Genomic DNA, 22,958 nt, shown 5'->3' on the forward strand with positions numbered 1-22,958 from the left:
AGAGAGAATTGGTTTAATAGTGTTTCCTGCCTTAAAAGATTGCACCGCTCCCCAGCGATAATGTGACATTTCCATTCTTCCACACGGGCACAGTCCAGAGAGCTTATACAGTTGAAGTCGGAAATTTACATACACTTAGGTTGGAGTCATTAAAACTAATTTTTCAACCACTCCACAAATGTCTTTTTAACAAACTATAGTTTTGACAATTGGTTAGGACATCTACTTTGTGCATGACACAAGTCATTTTTCCAACAATTGTTTTCAGACAGATTATTTCACTTATTTCACTTGTATCACAATTCCAGTGGGTTGGCAGGTAGCCTAGTGGTTAGAGTGTTGGACTAGTAACCGAAAGGTTGAAAGATCGAATCCACAAGCTGACAAGGTAAAAATCTGTCGTTCTACCCCTGAACAAGGCAGTTAACCCACTGTTCCTAAGCTGTCATTGAAAATAAGAATTTGTTCTTAACTGACTTGCCTAGTAAAATAAAAAATACTGCTCAGGAAGGAGATGTGTTCTGTCTCCTAGAGATGAATGTACTTTGGTGCAAAAAGTGCAAATCAAACCCAGAACAACAGCAAAGGACCTTGTGAAGATGCTGGAGGAAACAGTTACAAAAGTATCTATATCCACAGTAAAACAAGTCCTATATTGACATAACCTGAAAGGCCACTCAGCAAGGAAGAAGCCACTGCTCCAAAACCACCATAAAAAACCTAGACTATGGTTTGCAACTGCACATGGGGACAAAGATAGTACTTTTTGGAGAAATGTCCTCTGGTCTGATGAAACAAAAATAGAACTGTTTGGCCATAACGACCATGTTTGGAGGAAAAAGGCAAGCCGAAGAACACCAGCCCAACCGTGAAGCACGGGGGTGGCAGCATCGTGTTGTGGGGGTGCTTTGCTGCAGGAGGGACTGGTCCACTTCACAAAATAGATGGCATCATGAGAAGGAAAATTTGGTGGATATATTGAAGCAACATCTCAAGATATCAGTCAGGAAGTTAAAGCTTGGTCGCAAATGGGTCTTCCAAATGGACAATGATCCCAAGCATACTTCCAGATTTGTGGCAAAATGGCTTAAGGACAAGAAAGTCAAGGTATTGGAGTGGCCATCACAAAGCCCTGACCTCGATCCTATAGAAAATTTGTGTGCAGAACTGAAAAAGCTTGTGCGAGCAAGGAGGCCTACAGACCTGGCTCAGTTACACCAGCTCTGTCAGGAGGAATGGTTCAAAATTCACCCAACTTATTGTGGGAAGCTTGTGGAAGGCTACCCGAAAGGTTTGACCCAAGTTAACCAATTTAAAGGCAATGCTACCAAATACTGAAATAAATCATTCTCTCTGCTATTATTCTGACATTTCACATTCTTAAAATTAAGTGGTGATCCTAACTGACCTAAGACAGGGAATGTTTACTAGGATTAAATGACAGGAATTGTGCAACTGTGTTTAAATGTATTTGGCTAAGGTGTATGTAAACTTCCGACTTCAACTGTATATACTCACGGGCATGAAACAAATAACTTTACACGAATCAACAACCAATCAGCATACTGCTAAAGCAACACTTGAGTGGTTTAAGGGGAAACATTTAAATGTCTTGGAATGGCCAAGTCAAAGCCTAGACCTCAATCCAATTGAGAATCTGTGGTATGACTTAAAGATTGCTGTACACGAGCGGAACCCATCCAACTTGAAGGAACTGGAGCAGTTTTGCCTTGAAGAATGGGCAAAAATCCCAGTGGCTAGATGTGCCAAGCTTATAGAGACATACCCCAAGAGACTTACAAGTTTTTATCTGGTTTATGAATTGACTAAAAGTAGCTGATTAGTAAAAGTTTCTGATCAGACACTTACTTACTAAGATGAGGCTTATCTTGTAGTTCTTATGTTTGGTACAACTTATGTCTGTTTTAGACCTACAGTTAATACAGTTCCTACTTTAGTCAAGGAGAAATTTGAAAGCCCAGTACTGTTTGTTTTCTACTCTGAATTGGCTACTCTGGAATGCAGGGCCATGGAAGTTGGTTCCTGTGCATACACATCAAGAACAGCTCCAAGTCTTCAAAGTTAAGACCCAGCCGAAGGAGGACGGGAGTTAAGATCAGAATGAATGGTGATTGGCCACTGTGGGTGGAAATGCAGCACTTGCAGAAAGAGGAAATTAGGAATATATGAATAATTGTTTAACTACATGTACTGTACATGCGAGTGAAAATAGCTGTTTTATTTGTTTCTCCAGAACACATTTTCAAGTCACATGTATGGTACATGTAGTTAAATAATTATTCAATAGGTGGCTCAGCAGTGGGGTAAAATCCACCAATATGCAAACGCTGCAATAATATACTGGCACTATCTGGAAGTGTCTTGCACCTTTTAGACTGACCTGGAATGTGTGGCTCTGCTCTTTTCCCCCCTTCATTTTCACCGTATCAAACTAATAACGTTTCCCCCTCAAAACGCTCACATTCCTAACATTGAAGCCATGCTTGAGGATCTTAAAAACATGGATTTGATGTTGAGAAACACCAGGTCCTGAGAGATCTGCACCAGATGTGTTTATTCACTTGGATGTCTCAGAGTGACTTCCAGTTATACTGGTGTTTAAAAAGATTTTTAAGTGGTCTATTTTTGGTCACACAGTATTTAGTTTTGTTCTGGTAACTTACAGTTTGATCGACATTGGGGAGGTAGAATTGTAACATTACATCATTAAAGTTGTTATCATAATACCACATCTTTATTTTGATCATTTTTCATAGAGCTGTGGACAGTTCAAACTGGACCCTTTGTCAGTGTTAGATTGCTGAGCCCTAATCATTCATTTAATCAGATAGTATCTGAGGAAATACCACTGACAAAAGTTTAATATCTCATTTGATATGGCAAGTGTCAATTATGTTGAAAGATCATAACAGTAATGATTCTATCATGTTAGAACAATCTAATAACAACAATGTATGCATAATGTATCTACATGCTAGAGTTTCAGTTCGTTGCCTTTGTTGTAAACACTTTTATTCATGTGTCCTCCTGCTGTTCTTGTTGAAGGAAACTGAAGCTGGAAAAGGAGTTGGCTGGAATGCTGTGGAGGATAAAGTGGGAGGACCTGCAGTTTGAGAGCCCCAACAAATATCCTAAAAAAGCAGGCAGCCGTCTCACCCTCTCACAGGTACATTTGTCTCTGAAATAAGACTCAAGAGTTCAAACCAATGAATGACCTGTATTATGTTGTTTATTAGTTGTTCAGAGCGATCTCATATTATGACATGCTGGCAGCCTAAAACATTTCCTCACAATTTGATCTTAATATTGTTTAGATTTGGTCAGTAGTCCTGGCACTGCCGTGCATCGGAGATTAAGATGTTGTTGTTTCTCTAGCAGATTAGAATTCCATTTTAGCCCGTGGGAAAGAAAAGGCTCAACAGATGCAGTTTATCTTGCTAAAACCTCTCTACAGACCCACAGTATCACTGCTACCTCTCTCATAGCTTTGTTCTTAAGGCATCTTTGAGATTCCGTTTGTAATGAAAAGTGGTATATAAAATACGTCTATTATTATTATTATTATTATTATTATTATTATTATATGCAACAGAGGACTAGATGTCTGTCTCCGTGGTACAATTCATGACATCATTGTTGTTTAATAGCACACCAAATGTGCAGTAACAACACTGACATTGGAATGTTTCTAAAACTGTAGTTACATGTTGGTGTCTGTACATACAGTATATGTTTTACATTGAGAGCAAAAGACAGAGAAAGAGAGAAAAACAGTCCAAATCCTTTGTTAGTTTAAACATTCTTGAACGTCTTCCCGGTGGTTTACTGAAGGTGGCTGGGTTTGCGGTGGCAGACACATATTAAATGATTGTTAAAATAATCCCAAATCTTGCAGTACACACGTGCAGACATTCATGCACGCACATGCACACACCTTCTTCATTACAAGCTTCCAGTCCAATTCCTGGGATAATAGTGTGGAAAACATGTTGATTTTCCACACCGATTTATTTCCATTATGCCATGTGTCGCCAGTATTTGCATTATCTAAACATGTGTAGTGCATGCTGACACTTAATACATTACCCTCACTCCCTTTTCATTCACTCTGTGTACACCCGTTGCTACACATACGTCTCCCGAGATTCGGTTTAGCATATGAAAACAGCAATTCTTCATTTAACTGGCAAATATACCCATTGCACTTACATATGAATAAAATGCTCAAGCTATTGCAAATAACTCATCTGAATTGTTTAAGTGAACATTGTATATTTGTATATGTAATGATAACCAAACTGAACCTAACTGTAGTGTGCCTGAACATTTCTCTGACTGTATCTTATCTGAGAAAGGATACTTGTTACTCCTTCCAGAGAGGCTCCAGCTACGGCTCCTTGATAACTGCCCATGGAAAATATCAGCTATTTGCTAAAACAGGCTATTTTAAGGTAAGGCTTTCTGAGTTCTGACATTTTCAACTCCTGCTCACCCACGTGTACACGCTCACAGAGGAGATGGAGAAGAGAGTAGGCGAGCTCTGCACAGCTCAGCTGGGCTGGTTTTAATGTGATACACAGTGTGGTTCACACCTCGTCTGGACACAGCTAGCAACGTGTTGTTGTTAATGTCTCTGTTTAATGAGTCTACTGAGAAGGGGGAGGATTATGTGAAAAACGTCAGGCTTTGATTGTTGAGACGTGGTTGTTGGCTACATGTAACACATTTCTTCTCTATAGAAATATGCTGTAAAGTATCCAAAGCATTATATTTTCTCATTTTTTTCTATTTAGAATGCACACCTTGAATTTGATGGTGAGCTGCTCAATTGCTATATTCCTCCTATTGTACCTAGCAGTCTATAATGTACTGTCTCCCTGGATTTCTCTCGCTTCCTCACCTTCTCTGAAGATTGACTTATCATCCCATTTCAAAGTGACAGATATAACTCTCCATTCCGGTAGCATAGAGTTCATGGTAAATATACCTGGCACACAGATACTATACTCTGTTAAAGGAACACTGAAGTACACCTATTTTTACTTGTGTTTTTCCCTTCCTCTTCCTCTTCCTCTTCCCAAGAATTCAGTGAATAAGAATGGAATACGTCAATGTTCCCATGAACCTTATACATATCCTTTCTTTTCGCTATTTTCCAACAATGAATGGATGCCTGTCTGTCACACAGCTCCCAAAGATGGTCACATTAAGTTCTAGAACACATCTCTTTCAGTACACCACGCATAGAACACATCTCTTTCAGTACACCACACGTAGAACACATCTCTTTCAGTACACCACGCATAGAACACATCTCTTTCAGTACACAACACATAGAACACATCTCTTTCAGTACACCACACGCAGAACACATCTCTTTCAGTACACCACACATAGAACACATCTCTTTCAGTACACCACACATAGAACACATCTCTTTCAGTACACCACACATAGAACACATCTCTTTCAGTTCACCACGCAGTAGTCTGTCACGCAGCCTGCATAGAAGGTTATTAATATCTGTCTCTTTATCTTGCTGTCTCTTTGACACAGGGCAACCTGGTGGCCATCAAACATATGAACAAGAAGAGGATAGAGCTGACCAGACAAGTGCTGTTTGAACTCAAACATGTAAGCCCAGATCAGTGCCAAATGTTTGACTGTATACAGTGCCTTCGGAAAGTATTCAGACCGCTTCACTTTTTCCACATTCTGTTACGTTACAGCCTTATTCTAAAATTGATTACATCGTTTTTTCCCTCAGCAATCCACACACAATAACCCATAATGACAAAGCAAAAACAGGTTTTTAGACATTTTAGGAAATGTAAAAACAGAAATACATGATTTACAAAAGTATTCAGACCCTTTGATATGAGACTCGAAATTGAGCTCAGCTGCATGCTGTTTCCATTGATCATCCTTGAGATGTTTCTACAACTTGATTGGAGTTGACCGGTGGTAAATTTAATTGATTGGACATGATTTGGAAAGGCACACACCTGTCTAGATAAGGTTCCACAGTTGACAGTGCATGTCAGAGCAAAAACCAAGCCATGAGTTTGAAGGAATTGTCTGTAGACCTCCGAGACAGGATTGTGTGGTGGCACAGATCTGGAGAAGGGTACCAAAAAATGTCTGCAGCATTAGAGGTCCCCAAGAACACATCATTCTTAAACTGAGGAAGTTTGGAACCACCAAGATTCTTCCTAGAGCTGGCCGCCCGGCCAAAATGATGGTAACTCTGACAGAGCTCCAGAGTTCCTCTATGGAGATGGGAGAATCTTTCAGAGGGACAACCATCTCTGCGACACTCCACCAATCAGGCCTTTATGGTTGAGTGGCCAGACGGAAGCCACTCCTCAGTAAAAGACACGACAACCCGCTTGAAGTTTGCCAAAAGGCACCTAAAGGACTCTCAGACCATGAGAAACAAGATTCTCTGGTCTGATTAAACCAAGATTGAACTCTTTAGCCTGAATGCCAAGCGTCATGTCTAAAGGACACCTGGCACTATCTCTACAGTGAAGTATGGTGGTAGCCGCATCATGCTGTGGGGATGTTTTTCAGTGGCAGGGACTGGGAGATTAGTCAGGATCGAGGCAAAGATGAACGGAGCAAAGTACAGAGAGATCCTTGATGAATTCCTGCTCCAGAGCGCTCAGGACATCAGACTGGGTCGAAGGTTCACCTTCCAACAGGACAACAACCCTAAGCACACAGGGAAGACAACGCAGGAGTGGCTTTGGGACAAGTCTCTGAATGTCCTTGACTGGCCCAGCTAGAGCCCGGACTTGAACCTGAAAATAGCTGTGCAGCAACGCTCTCCATCCAACCTGACAGAGCTTGAGAGGATCTGCAGAGAGGAATGGGAGAAACTCGCTAAATACAGGTGTGCCAAGCTTGTAGCGTCATACCCAAGAAGACTTGAGGCTGTAATTGCTGCCAAAGGTGCTTCAACAAAGTACTGAGTAAAGGGTCTGAATCAAATCAAATCAAAGTTTATTTGTCATGTGCGCTGAATACAACAGTGAAATGCTTACTTACAGGCTCCAACAAATGGTGCGGGAAATAAAAGGTGTGTGTGTGTAGGTAAGTAAAGAAATAAAACAACAGTAAAAAGACATTTGAAAAAAGAGTAACAGGGCTATATACCGACACCTGTTAGTCAGGCTTATTGAGGTAGTATGTACATTTAGGTATCGTTAAAGTGACTATACATATTTGATGAACAGAGAGTAGCAGAAGCGTAAGAAGAGGGGTTGGCGGGTGGTGGGTGGGACACAATGCAGATAGCCCGGTTAGCAAATGTGCGGGAGCACTGGTTGGTCGGGCCAATTTAGGTAGTATGTACATGAATGTATAGTTGAAGTGACTATGCATATAAGATAAACAGAGAGTAGCAGCAGTGTAAAAGAGGGGTTGGGGGGGGGCACACAATGCAAATAGTCCAGGTAACCATTTGGTCACCTGTTCAGGAGTCTTATTGCTTGGGGGTAAAAACTGTTGAGAAGCCTTTTTGTCCTAGACTTGGCACTCCGGTACCGCTTGCCATGCGGTAGTAGAGAGAACAGTCTATGACTGGGGAGGTTGGGGTCTTTGACCATTTTTAGGGCCTTCCTCTGACACTACCTGATGTAGAGGTCCTGGATGCCAGGCAGCTTTGCCCCAGTGATGTACTGGGCCATACGCATTACCCTCTGAAGTGCCTTGTGGTCGGAGGCCGAGCAATTGCGTACCAGGCAGTGATGCAACCGGTCAGGATGCTCTCGATGTTGCAGCTGTTGAGGATCTGAGGACCCATGCCAAATCTTTTTAGTTTCCTGAGGGGGAATAGGCTTTGTCGTGCCCTCTTCACAACTGTCTTGGTGTGTTTGGACCAATCTAGTTTGTTGTTGATGTGGACGCCAAGGAATTTGAAGCTCTCAACCTGCTCCACTACAGCCCTGTCGATGAGAATGGGGACGTGCTCGGTACTCCTTTTCCTGTAGTCCACAATCATCTCCTTAGTCTTGGTCTTGGTCTTATGTAAATGTGATATTTCAGTTGTTGTTTATGTGTACATTTACAAAAATGTCTAAAAAGCTGTTTTTACTTTGTCATTATGGGTTATTGTTTGTAGATTGATGAGGGGAAAAACGATTTAATCCGTTTTAGAATAAGGCTGTAACGTAACAAAATGTGGAAAAAGTCAAGGCGTTTGAATACTTTCCAAATGTACTGTATGTGTGATGTTATTACGTAACATTATTATCATAAAGTCTGGTGTGTTGTTTAACTCTTTACTACCTCACTGCAGGGGTATTCATTCCCTAAGTAAGTGTTTGTTAAGCTTCGTTCAGCTAGATGGTCCCATGTGGCTCAGTTGGTAGAGCATGGTGCTTTAAACATGGGTGCAATTCCCACAGGGGGCCAGTATGAAAAAGGTATGAAAATGTGTGCACTCACTACTGTAAGTTTGCTCTGGAAAAGAGTGTCTATTAAATGACTCATATGTAAAAATATAGTGGTCTTTTACCTCGTTGATGATTTAGTTTTATTGGCTGCTATAGAGAGCTCACTCACCTGATTTAAACCAGTCGCTGATGAAAAGACTAAAGTCGTAAACACTTGGACCCTCCAGGACTAGAGTTGAATGTGCCTGCCTAGTTCCCTACCTCCTGTTGTTGTAGGGGATCATACCTCTGTTTATGACCCCTGTGCAACAGCACTAGTAGAATGAGTCTCTCCCACTGAGGTGGTTAAGCCACTGTAGACTTTGGGGGATGTGAAGGGGATGTGTACTGAATCATTACCAGGTTGTTCACAGGAGGGCCTCTTTCACTCTGCTGCAGGAGATGTCTCATTAATGAACCTGTGCTCTTACTGCTGTTACAAAGACAGATCCTCAAACATCCTCAAACACCCTCCAACATCAGCTGTGGATGAAGAAAATTGTCTCCGTTTTGGGAATGACATTTTATGAGAAAGTTATAAGGAAATGGGGGGGAAAAAACGACTAATACTTGAAACAAAATGACTTCTCCATTATAGCTGATTATAAATCCATAATAATACATATATTATCACCTAATGTTGTGATAGATCTTTTTAGCAACTTAAGTTCTTGTGAACATTACAAGTTTTGAACTTGTATTTGTTATTTATGGCCTCTAGGCCTCATTGACCTGAGCTCATATAACTTGTTTTTAAGTTAGAAAAAGCATAATGTATGAATTATTTTGACTATAACAAATACTCAGATTAAATATATTGTGCTAGTTATCACAGACTACTTTGTGTCAAAGTTTAACAGGGACTCTCTCTCCTCCTCACCAGTATCATGATCAAAGATATGATCAAGAGCCTCACATACAGTATATCGTTTGGTCATTGTGCTGCCACAGAATGAATTGTGAGCAAGGCCTCAAAAAAGCTTTTTATACCAGAACTGCGAGAAAATATATATTGAAACAATGTTGCGATTGTTTGTGAGAAAGCCAAAAGGTGTGGTTCCCGTGGGGGAAAGATTCTATTGGGGAAAGGTTGCCGTGGGGGTTGTCATGGAAGCCAAGAAGGGGAGGGAGGTGTGTGTGTGTGCTCAAACACACAGGCTTGTGGGGGTTTGGGAGAAGAAATGTGTCCATCTGATGAATGGGGATATGCCTGAACTAAATGTTATACACTAATTGTAGTCTCACCTATTAATTTCCTTTGACCGGGAACACCACAGGTGTACAAAAGTTAAATAAAACACCCAAAATGTAATGAAAATCTTCCAAATGTATTTTGTGTGTTGAGATGCCCTGTGTGGACAAAAGTCATGGAATATTATGACAATCAGATTAAGTGAACTACATTTTTCAGAGAGAAAACTTGTAAATCGGTCCAATTCGACCAGAACACAGCAGGAGGGTTAAAGCTACTGAAAATCCAGAAGTCAGTGCTATTATCTGATCTCTGGGTCTGTATTAATTGAGTTATCACCCGTGTTGGTGGATAAGGCTCTGGGTGGCCTGGGCTCTCTTTGGATGTGAGACACGGCGGTGGGGAGGCTGCGAGCACAGGAGAGACAACCGTCTGAGCTAGCAGCTCCTCAGACGCCCCGGCGACCTGATCGGCGGTCAGGCCCCGCTCATGAAAGAGCCAACCAGATGGGGGAGAGAGGGGTCTGCCAATGGAAACTTAACTGCTTGTCTTCCAGAGTCTCTCCTCCCCTCCTCCGTTAGCTAGCATTCAGCATGGGAAATGATATAGGCCAAAGGGTATGCTAACTTCTCCTGAGTCGTGAAACAGGAGTGACTGACTCCCTGGTTTTGGTGTTATAGCAGCTGTCACTCACCTCTGTTTTCCATGAAATGGCCCCAGACCAAAACACACCATACAGGTTATGCTCGCTGTTTTTTTTGAAGTTTCATGCTGCTCAGAGATATTATGTACCTCCTCCCTGCTAGGGCATGGATGTATTGAAACCGAGAGGATATGTGGAGAGGAATTAATTTGTGTGTCTCTTTAAAAGAGTCCTTCACTCTGTTGTTTATACATACACAGCATATGGAACTTTTAAATACAGAGCTCACAATGCTTTCCAAGGTGATTTCCATTACATTTTATTTGACATGATTCATTTTTGGACTAGATCCCATGTAATGCATTTGACACGTTAGCCAGCTATGCACTCATATTATAGCTAGTACATCCTTTCAACACCTCCATATTTTTTCACATTCTGTGGTTTTTCACAACACTGCCTCATTCATAACCCCCCGGCCCAGTTTATTCACATGCACGTGTCAACTGGATGGCCTATGAGTGAATGCTATACTCAACTCGTAGACAAGACACCGTGCCAAACCTGCTAGCTGTAAATAGACTATTCTGATGAGGTTTTGTCTGTCCTATTTGTTAGCTTTTCTAGAAAAGCTCATCCATTTTTTTTTTGGCATCTATTGCCATATAATCTTGAGAGATATAGCTATAATGATGTAATAATTATATTTGTTTTGGTTACAGATGAGAGATGTGCAATTCAACCATTTAACCAGATTCATTGGTGCCTGCATTGACCCTCCCAACATCTGCATCGTGACTGAATATTGTCCCAGAGGCAGTCTTCAGGTAACACCTCACAATCATTATATTTAATGGAATATTAGTTGTATTGCATGTTTTGTCAAGTATGACCACCAATATTATATTAAAATGGCCATTCAGTGTAATCTTACTCATTTATTCATTCATACTATTTCTGTAAATGTATGGTTTAAAAAGCCCTGACTGAGAGACATTTGGAAACAAACACTTGACTTTCATGTTCAGTTTGAAATGCCAGCCTGATATACTGCTACTGCCAAAAATGTAAGAATGTAAAACTATAGGAAACTTTTAGCAATGGAGCTTATTGTGTGAAAACATTTCATACTGACTCACTGGAACACTGTGTTACTGTTTAAAAGACAGGACAGATACATGTGATGTAGCAAGATGACAGCAAGATTCCAGAAATGCTTATTTAACTTTTAGGACATTTTGGAGAATGAGAGCATCAATCTGGACTGGATGTTCCGCTATTCACTCATCAACGACATAGTCAAGGTATGTGTTCTTCACCCACTTTGGTGTCATATTGTGGAAAATATAAAGGGAATCCATGTGTGTAGCCACGTCACATGTTGCTGTAAGATAGCAGTCAACAATACTATGTTGGTAACTGCAGTTTAGTTGTTTTGAGGTCACATGACTATATGCATCGAACTTCATATGACCTCAAAACTTGGACAGCAACATAATCACAATCTCACCACAAAATTCTTTGCACTTAATAAAAAGTAATCATCCATATATTTTCAATAGTTATTTATAGCCTGCTCTAACAAAGGGGCTTTTTGTTTGAAGTCACTATCTTGAGAGATACTATATTGGTGAAGTACATGGAGAATGGAGTACACCAACCACATTGCTGTTAAAATAACAGTCTGTCAAGCTGGCAACAACAGGGACCTTCTGACAAGCAAAAGGGCCTATAAGCCACATTCTGATACACAAAAGTGTCTCAAAATATTAGACGTATACATGGGAGTGCAGTATCCTTTTGAGTCCCCGTAGAAATGTTATGCACATTAATACCACAAAAGTTCCAATGTGACATGTAAACTGAACACTTGGATCCATGCAGAATTTTTATTGCATTTCCATTTCGATCAAACTCAAAACACATATTTTCCACATGATCAGTATGTTTTCACGTATGCTATACTGTAGGAAAAATGCATTGAACGGTACATGTCATGCTTGCTCCGCCAGGGAATGAACTATCTGCACAACAGCTACATCGGCTCCCATGGAAATCTGAAGTCATCTAATTGTGTGGTGGACAGTCGATTTGTGTTGAAAATTACAGATTACGGACTGGCCAGTTTCCATTCATCATGTGAAAATGACGACTCGCACGCACTCTATGCAAGTAGGTCAACATTGTCAGGGGAGGGGATCACTTTGCCTCTTCACCAATGGAAGGAAACTAAATGGAGGATTGGATAAAGGAAAAGGTGTTCAGTGGATAATGTGAGTTTGTTGTGTTTCCAGAGAAGCTGTGGACGGCCCCTGAGTTGTTGATTTACGACAGACACCCTCCACAGGGCACCCAGAAAGGAGATGTGTACAGCTTTGGCATCATACTCCAGGAGATAGCCCTGAGGAATGGACCCTTCTATGTGGAGGGCATGGATCTGAGCCCCAAAGGTAAAATGAATTACGCTAACCATTGTTTATTATCAGCGTGCTGGAGAGGTTCCAACCAACTCAAGTACACATGTTGGTCAGGAGCTCCTCCCAGGGCAGTCCAGTTAGTTCTCTTTTATACAGACAAGTTATATTTGCATGATTTCGCTTATTCATCATTCATAATTAATTCATCACTAACATTTGCTTAATTCATGTGACAGACCAATACCTCATGAGGCTTCTTCTCTCTAAGCTGAGACCTTGAAACTAAGACATCCCTTTCTCAAAACAAGGTTCTGGGCGTACTGCCAAATTGCAGATACTGATAGTGAGGATTCATTCAATCAGTCACTTGCATGAACAAAGAAATTGGTTATTAGAAAAGCACATGAATAGAACACAGAAATTGAATAAAAGCTATCAGTAGCTATCAGCAAAGTCAATGCTAGTAGAAAATAGAAAGGTGTGTGCAAGTGTTAGTTTACAAGAGGCAAGGGTGCTGTGGGGTTATTTAAGATCATCTTTGAAGAGGTAGGGTTTCAGCCATTTTCTGGAAGATGGGCAGGGACTCTGCTGTTCTAACTTCAGGAGGAAGCTGGTTCCACCACTGGGGTGCCAGGACAGAGAAGAGCTTTGACTGAGCTGAGCGGGAGCTGGCCTCCCATAGGGGTGGGAGGGCCAAGAGATCAGAGGTGGCAGAACGGAGTACTCAGGTTGGGGTGTCGTGTTTGACCATAGCCTGAAGGCAGTTCTTCAAATCAAATCAAATCAAAGTTTATTTGTCACGTGCGCCGAATACAACAGGTAGACCTTACAGTGAAATGCTTACTTACAGTCTCTAAACAATAGTGCAAAAAAGGTATTAGGTGAACAATAGGTAGGTAAAGAAATAAAACAACAGTAAAAGGACAGGCTATATACAGTAGCGAGGCTATAAAAGTAACGAGGCACACCGGTACCGCTAGTAGAGAGAACCGTCAATGACTGGGGTGGCTGGGGTCTTTGACAATTTTTAGGGCCTTCCTCTGACACCGCCTGGTGTAGAGGTCCTGGATGGCAGGCAGCTTTAGCCCCAGTGATGTACTGGGCCATACGCACTACCCTCTGTAGTGCCTTGCGGTCAGAGGCCGAGCAATTGCCGTACCAGGCAGCTGTAGAACCTTTTGAGGATCTCAGGACCCATGCCAAATCTTTTCAGTTTCCTGAGGGGGAATAGGCTTTGTCGTGCCCTCTTCACAACTGTCTTGGTGGGTTTGGACCATTCTAGTTTGTTGTTGATATGGACACCAAGGAACTTGAACCTCTCAACCTGCTCCACTACAGCCCCGTCGATGAGAATGGGGGCGTGCTCAGTCCTCCTTTCCCTGTAGTCCACAATCATCTCCTTAGTCTTGGTTACGTTGAGGGATAGGTTGTTATTCTGGCACCAACCGGCCAGGTCTCTGACCTCCTCCTTATAGGCTGTCTCGTCGTTCTTGCTGCTCCGTAGGCATGTACCATGGTCTTGTCGTGGATGCAAGTTCCCACATGGCTGACATATTGAACATCAAGTTGGGCATTTCCATGGTAACGGAATTACGAGTTGATTCAGTTGTTTCACTTTAAAATGTATGCCAAACAAAAACATTGATATCAAAGTTTAACAAACCCTACAACTCTATGCACAAGGCCTACTTTTAACAATGTACACTGGAAAAAAACTTTAGTAAGGAATTACGGTAAAATCTACCTCAGATGTTTATGCAAAACCACGTAAATATTTGCAGAATGGGGTGTCCGCTATGACATGGCACCTTGAGTTTGAAAAATATAACATTTTGGTTATTGAACTATAGTAAGTGAAGTGGATTTACACCCGGTAACAGAATTACAGGAATGGAATTACATCATGTGTCCCTGATCTGTACTAAATTGAAATGCTTAATTATGGATATGAATGTCATTGTTTCACAAGTTTGGACATCACAGCACAGTAGTGTACAGTGCAGTACAATACAGCACAGCAGAGCAGAGTTCAGTACAGTAGAGTACAAATATACTGTACTTGTTACTTCTGTGAACTTTCATTATCCTCCCTCATCGGGAGGGGGAGAAATGAGAAAATATCTTAAATATATGTGGATTTTGGTAACGGAATTACAACCCACAAAGCATTTCTTATTCTTACTGAAGGTAAACAATTTCTCCAAAATTATATATACTGAACAAAAATATAAACGCATCTACTGCAAAGATTTTACTGAGTTCATATAAGGAAATCAGTTTACAGTTCATATACGGAAATCAGTCAATTGAAATAAATAAATTAGGCCCTAATCTATGGATTTCACATGACTGGTAATGCAGATATGCATCTGTTGGTCACAGATACCTTAAAAAAAAGGTACGGGTGTGGATCAGAAATCCAGTCAGTATCTGGTATGACCACCATTTGCCTAATGTAGCTTGATAGATCTCCTTTTCAGAGTTGATCAGGCTGTTGATTGTGGCCTATGGAATGTTGTCCCACTCCTCTTCAATGGCTGTGTGAAGTTTCTGGATATTGGTGGGAACTGGAACACGCTGTCGTACACATCGATCCAGAGCATCCCAAACATGCTCAATGGGTGACATGTCTGGTGAGTATGCAGGCCATGGAAGAACTGGGACATGTTCAGCTTCCAGGAATTTTGTACAGAGCCTTGTGACATGGGGCCGTGCATTATCATGCTGAAACATGAGGTGATGGCGGCGGATGAATGGCACGACAATGGGCCTTAGGATCTCTTCACGGTATGTCTGTGCATTCCAATTGCCATTGATAAAATGCAATTGCGTTTGTTGTCCATAGCTTATACCTGCCCATACCATAACCCCACTACCACCATGAGGCACTCTGTTGACAAAGTTGACATCAGCAAACCACTCGCCCACACAACGCCATACACGTGGTCTGCGGTTGTGAGGCCGGTTCGATGTACTTTTTTAAAGATTGAAACTGGTTGAACAGTGTATCTATGCATTCATTTCCCCAAAATATAGACTCTTAGCTTTCATTTTACACCCAATTTGATATGCTCCTATGAACTTCACGTTGGTGCTCATGGGTCCTTTTACATGGAAATGCCCTGTTGTGTCTGTCTCCATTGTTGAACCAATTTCTCTGTCTCTTCAGATACTTTAGGCAGCTTGCCTCCTGTTCACCATGACTCAAGTGCCATTATTTCCTGCTTGATTGAATGTTCCTAATCGATAAAGTAATGGAGTAAAAGTCACAATCATCAGAGTTGGACAACTCCAGTCTTCGGCTCGAGGGCTGCAGTACTGCTGGTTTCAGTTCTCCCTGGGACTTAGGGGGCTTTCACACCAAATTGGTTTTGTGCTGTTTTTCCGAACTCTGGTGCATTTACCCCCTTAGTTCAGTTCGTTTGGACTGGTGTAAACACTCTATCCAGACTCACTAAACAACGTATCGTGGTTCCATCAAAAAGGGTGGTCTCGGTCCGATTCAATTCTTACCGTGATAAGGTTCGCTGCAGGTGAGAACGCAGTCCAGACCAAATACAGGAAAAGAACCAGAGTCGCTCGTTATTATTGGTTGTTTGGCTGCGAGCATTTTATGAAATGCACACATCATCATAACTTGAGATATCTGAAACATTCTGTGGGTAGCAGCGCATTTATGAGTGCGTCCAATGCAGATTTGTAGAGACGGGGCTATACTGAATATAGTCTATTCACGTCGCGTTTAGAGTTTCCTCCCGCACGTTGTTGGAAGACAAAAGCGAAAGTATTATGAAGATGGGAACACAAGTGTTCCTTCATGATAATCATCAATGCATTTTTGTCCAATTAGCAAATGACTTGCATGGACACGTTTAGACATTTTTATTAGTTTGACATTTGGCAATGTGAAACCAACCTGACCAAATTAAAACATTATATTACCAAATAGTCTGACTCTGATTCGAACAATAGCTCTAAACTATGTGTGAAAACGCCCTTAATTGATCGATCAATTTCACTGTTTTCCCAGAGAATGCAGAACACACACTAACACACCCCCTATCTTGTCTATTACAGAGATAGTGCAGAAGGTGCGTAACGACCAGAGTCCTTACTTTCGGCCCACCACAGACAACAGCTGCCACTGTGAGAAGCTGACCATCCTGATGGATAGCTGCTGGGCCGAGGACCCCGTCGAGCGGCCAGACTTCAGCCACATCAAGATCTACATCACCAAACTAAACAAGTGAGCACTGAGCACCGTCGTGCCCCAAAATGGCTTCCAATCTCATCTTGTATCAGATACCATGTAGATCATATTTTCTTTGGATTTATTTTATGAAGATGTTTGAAAAAGAGAATGAAGGAAATAATTGCATTAAGTTGATATTATCAAGAGACGCTGGAAAAGGGATCTACTATTAATATTAAATAAAATCGGGATGCTTATCACACACAAATCATTTCAGATCAGAGTGATAGGAAGTCTTCTACCTCCAAAAGTGTGTGGTTCATATTTATCTTGTTGTTTTTCATGGCTTACGCTATGCATGATTTAGATGCATACAGTGCCTTGCGAAAGTTTTCGGCCCCCTTGAACTTTGCGACCTTTTGCCACATTTCAGGCTTCAAACATAAAGATATAAAACTGTATTTTTTTGTGAAGAATCAACAACAAGTGGGACACAATCATGAAGTGGAACGACATTTATTGGATATTCCAAACTTTTTTAACAAATCAAAAACGGAAAAATCGGGCGTGCAAAATTATTCAGCCCCTTTACTTTCAGTGCAGCAAACTCTCTCCAGAAGTTCAGTGAGGATCTCTGAATGATCCAATGTTGACCTAAATGACTAATGATGATAAATACAATCCACCTGTGTGTAATCAAGTCTCCGTATAAATGCACCTGCACTGTGATAGTCTCAGAGGTCCGTTAAAAGCGCAGAGAGCATCATGAAGAACAAGGAACACACCAGGCAGGTCCGAGATACTGTTGTGAAGAAGTTTAAAGCCGGATTTGGATACAAAAAGATTTCCCAAGCTTTAAACATCCCAAGGAGCACTGTGCAAGCGATAATATTGAAATGGAAGGAGTATCATACCACTGCAAATCTACCAAGACCTGGCCGTCCCTCTAAACTTTCAGCTCATACAAGGAGAAGACTGATCAGAGATGCAGCCAAGAGGCCCATGATCACTCTGGATGAACTACAGAGATCTACAGCTGAGGTGGGAGACCCTGTCCATAGGACAACAATCAGTCGTATATTGCACAAATCTGGCCTTTATGGAAGAGTAGCAAGAAGAAAGACATTTCTTAAAGATATCCATAAAAAGTGTTGTTTAAAGTTTGCCACAAGCCACCTGTGAGACACACCAAACATGTGGAAGAAGGTGCTCTGGTCAGATGAAACCCAAATTGAACTTTTTGGCAACAATGCAAAATGTTATGTTTGGCGTAAAAGCAACACAGCTCATCACCCTGAACACACCATCCCCACTGTCAAACATGGTGGTGGCAGCATCATGGTTTGGGCCTGCTTTTCTTCAGCAGGGACAGGGAAGATGGTTAAAATTGATGGGAAGATGGATGGAGCCAAATACAGGACCATTCTGGAAGAAAACCTGATGGAGTCTGCAAAAGACCTGAGACTGGGACGGAGATTTGTCTTCCAACAAGACAATGATCCAAAATATAAAGCAAAATCTACAATGGAATGGTTCAAAAATAAACATATCCAGGTGTTAGAATGGCCAAGTCAGACCTGTCCAGACCTGAATCCAATCGAGAATCTGTGGAAAGAACTGAAAACTGCTGTTCACAAATGCTCTCCATCCAACCTCACTGAGCTCGAGCTGTTTTGCAAGGAGGAATGGGAAAAAATGTCAGTCTCTCGATGTGCAAAACTCATAGAGACATACCCCAAGCGACTTACAGCTGTAATCGCAGCAAAAGGTGGTGCTACAAAGTATTAACTTAAGGGGGCTGAATAATTTTGCACGCCCAATTTTTCAGTTTTTGATTTGTTAAAAATGTTTGAAATATCCAATAAATGTCGTTCCACTTCATGATTGTGTCCCATTTGTTGTTGATTCTTCACAAAAAAATACAGTTTTATATCTTTATGTTTGAAGCCTGAAATGTGGCAAAAGGTCGCAAAGTTCAAGGGGGCCGAATACTTTCGCAAGACACTGTATTTTGGTTCAGTGGTGTGTGTGTGTATGCATGTAAAAATCATGTTTTCCCTTGAGCTGGGTACACCTGACGCTGATCAAAAGCAGGAAAACCTTAAAGATGTACAGATGAGTGACCTCTGTGACGAAGGAAATAAAGTACTTTATGAGCTGTGGGAGGAAATCCTGGTATTTGCTCTGTCGTTGGATTAAGCTTTCCTACAACTGTCAGATGCCCCCTTAGCTTTCCTACAACTTTCAGATGCCCCCTTAGATTTCCTACAACTTTCAGATGCCCCCTTAGCTTTCCTACAACTTTCAGATGTCCCCCCTTAGCTTTCCTACAACTTTCAGATGTCCCCCCTTAGCTTTCCTACAACTTTCAGATGTCCCCCCTTAGCTTTCCTACAACTTTCAGATGTCCCCCCTTAGCTTTCCTACAACTTTCAGATGTCCCCCCTTAGCTTTCCTACAACTTTCAGATGTCCCCCCTTAGCTTTCCTACAACTTGCAGATGTCCCCCCTTAGCTTTCCTACTACATTCAGATGTCCCCTTAGCTTTCCTACTACTTGCAGATGTCCCCCCTTAGCTTTCCTACTACTTTCAGATGTCCCCCCTTAGCTTTCCTACTACTTTCAGATGTCCCCTTAGCTTTCCTACTACTTTCAGATGTCCCCCCTTAGTTTTCCTTCAACTTTCAGATGTCCCCCCTTAGCTTTCCTACTACTTTCAGATGTCCCCTTAGCTTTCCTACAACTTGCAGATGTCCCCCCTTAGCTTTCCTACTACTTTCAGATGTCCCCCCTTAGCTTGTTGTTGTGACAGGGAGATCACAGGGAGATCACAACTACGGTTGCGAAGGTACCGGTAATTTACCAAAGAATCTTCAGTAATATTGGTAATTAACAGGTCATTTTTGTCAATCTATGGTAACTTTGGTAATGTATATTTGAATAACTAAGATCTGGTGACTGCGCAGGCCACTTCAGTAAGCTGAAATCACTGTAATGTTCGTATAACCATTCCTGGACAATACTAGCCTTGTGGCATCCTGCTGAAAAAATCCATTCATGGATATACTGCTGCCATGCAGGGATGCACCTGAAAGGCAATGATGTTCAGATATCCTGTGGCATTCAAACGTTGCTCCACTTTTATCAAGGGGTCCAATGTGTGCCATGAAAAGACCACACCATAACACCACCACCACCAGCCTGCAATGTTAACACGCGGCAAGATGGATGCATCTACTCATGTGGTTTTCTCAATACCATAGTCCTCCCATCAGCATAAAACAGCAGGAACCACGATTCATCAGACCAGGCAATGTAATTCCAATTCTCCAGTGTCCAGTGTTTTCGTTCCTTAGCCTACTGCAACCACAGTTTCTTGTTTTTTTGCTGAAATAAGTGGAACTCTGTAAGGTCGTCAGCTGCCATGTCCAATTCGTGTCAAGGTACAACGAGTTGTGCATTCTTTTATGGGTCTTTGGGCAACAATATTGTACTGGACTGTCAGTTGACTAACTGTAGCCTGTCTGTTGCTCTGCACAATTCGTCAGCCTCCTTTGTCCTCTTTCATCAATGACCCATTTTCGACCACTGGCCTGCCATTGGCTGGATGTCCTTTGGGTGGTAGACCATTCTTGATACACACAGGAAATGGTTGAGTGTGAAAACCACTGCAGCGTTGCAGTTCTTGACACACTCAAATCGGTGCGCCTGGCACCTACTACCATACCCTGTTCAAAGGCACTTAAATGTTTTTTCTTGCCCATTCACCCTTCACACAGCCATTCACTCTTCACACAGCCATTCACCCTTCACACAGCCATTCACCCTTCACACAGCCATTCACCCTTCACACAGCCATTCAGCCTTCACACAGCCATTCACCCTTCACACAGTCATTCACCCTTCACATAGCCATTCACCCTTCACACAGCCATTCAGCCTTCACACAGCCATTCACCCTTCACATAGCCATTCACCCTTCACACAGCCATTCACCCTTCACACAGCCATTCACCCTTCACACAGCCATTCACCCTTCACACAGCCATTCACCCTTCACACAGCCATTCAGCCTTCACACAGCCATTCACCCTTCACACAGCCATTCAGCCTTCACACAGCCATTCACCCTTCACACAGCCATTCACCCTTCATACAGCCATTCACCCTTCACACAGCCATTCACCCTTCACACAGCCATTCACCCTTCACACAGCCATTCACCCACACATACACCATCCATGTATTAATTGTCTCAAGGCTTCAAACCTTCTTTAACCTGTGGCATCAATAAGGGATCATATCTTTCACCTGGTCAGTCTATGTCATGGAAAGTGCAGGTGTCCTAATATTTTGTACACAGTGTAAATTGCACAAGAATTATATATTTCTAGATTATTCTTTTTTTGAGGTATTTTTTTATCTTTATTCAACCCGCCACTTTGTGTAGCCGTTAGAGATAATGATAATGATAACCGTCTGCTGGTAAATGGAAAGGATTTCCCAAAAACCTTCTCAATTACATTTTAACTACAGTGTAGTCTATGCCTACCTGACAGAATTATATCATGATTATTTGCATCAATCCAGTGAGCATTTTGTTTAGGAAACTCTGCAATCACACGAGCGCTACAGAAACACTGCTAACCAAACAATGGTCTCTGGCTGGTGCACACTTGCATTAAAGGGTAACTACACACAAAATTCAACATTCTTAGATTTTTCCCAGATCTTAAAAGTGGCCTCCTGATGTATAAAAAAAAGTGTGATTTTGAGAGGCCGAAAAATAAATTGGAAAAACAAAACGGAGAAATGGATTTAGGAAAAACTAAACGGAATCAGGCAAAAAAATGTTACAGATTTTATCGGGCCCTAGACCATGAAGTCACTTCTGAAATACACATTGAATTGTACATTAGATGATGTTAGCAGAATAGAAAGTTCAGATATTTTTCATTCAGAATGGCAACAAATGAATGGGTATATTATCTTTCTGTCTTTTTTCATCACAGGGAGGGAAGTACCAGTATTCTGAACAACCTGCTGTCCAGGATGGAGCAATATGCCAACAACCTGGAGAACCTGGTAGAGGAACGAACGCAAGCCTACCTGGAGGAGAAAAGAAAAGCCGAAAATCTACTTTACCAGATCTTGCCACAGTAAGAATAATTATTATTCCGATTTTCGTCTTGCCCTATTATCCTTATTATCAGTCTGAACTTCTGCTTATCAAATTGTGAAAATGAGGAAACTATTTTCCGTGTAATGCTGTGCCACTTGATCATTGTTCAAATTCCAAGAAAGAACGTCTCAGCTTTCTATATCTCACACTTTAAAAAAAAGATACACATTCACAGTTAAGCAGAGAGGAGATGAAAGGGCAAGGCAAGATGGGAGCTGACAAGCAAACTTCTCATTAACCAGAACTAGGAGGAGAAATGTGATAGGGTGTTAAGCACCTCTGATAACACGAAAGCAGCAAACGATAAGCCATGTCCTCCATCTATTTAAGCTGTCTGTCTCAGCGTCGTAGTCACACTCATTTATCCTCCCATTGTCTGGCCAAATGACTCTCTCCAACTTTCAGCCAATTTGACAGACAGAGAATGGCCTGAGAGAACCGAGAGATACCTTCTTTCACTGCAGAATTCCGATCATTTGACCAGAGTGCTGGATTAACCCAGCTGCTAGTGTTGCACTGTGCCTCTGGCTCTTTACTGTACTTTCAAATATTGGTGAACAGGAAATGATACTGGTAGAATCTGCTTATTTACTCATTGTGGATCGTAGCTGCCAAGCTTACTGTCACTGTTGATTTATAGCAAACGATAACATTATCTCTTAAGCACTGTATAAGCATTTTGTTCATTGTGGTTTTACTTACTTAGCGTTTTCTTGTCCACAGCTCAGTAGCAGAGCAGCTAAAGCGAGGGGAGACGGTCCAAGCGGAGGCGTTTGACAGTGTGACAATCTACTTCAGTGACATTGTGGGTTTCACGTCAATGTCAGCTGAGAGTACACCACTGCAGGTAAACAACTGTCAGTAGATATATTC

General features: G+C 41.7%; 1 protein-coding gene across 1 annotated transcript in view; it reads left to right on the top strand.

Moving 5' to 3' along the window:
* LOC109867948 (atrial natriuretic peptide receptor 2-like) overlaps nt 1–22,958 on the top strand; it is a 60,638-nt gene that overhangs the window by 31,680 nt on the left and 6,000 nt on the right. The window contains exons 8-17 of the mRNA XM_020457293.2: nt 3,067–3,187; nt 4,398–4,472; nt 5,578–5,655; nt 11,017–11,121; nt 11,527–11,598; nt 12,307–12,466; nt 12,589–12,744; nt 16,789–16,957; nt 21,916–22,062; nt 22,809–22,932. Coding sequence (XP_020312882.1) covers nt 3,067–3,187; nt 4,398–4,472; nt 5,578–5,655; nt 11,017–11,121; nt 11,527–11,598; nt 12,307–12,466; nt 12,589–12,744; nt 16,789–16,957; nt 21,916–22,062; nt 22,809–22,932 — 1,207 coding nt within the window. The remainder of the gene's footprint in view (nt 1–3,066; nt 3,188–4,397; nt 4,473–5,577; nt 5,656–11,016; nt 11,122–11,526; nt 11,599–12,306; nt 12,467–12,588; nt 12,745–16,788; nt 16,958–21,915; nt 22,063–22,808; nt 22,933–22,958) is intronic.

The sequence above is a fragment of the Oncorhynchus kisutch genome, linkage group LG23 (assembly GCF_002021735.2).
Source record: "Oncorhynchus kisutch isolate 150728-3 linkage group LG23, Okis_V2, whole genome shotgun sequence".
NCBI classification, from domain to species: domain Eukaryota; kingdom Metazoa; phylum Chordata; class Actinopteri; order Salmoniformes; family Salmonidae; genus Oncorhynchus; species Oncorhynchus kisutch.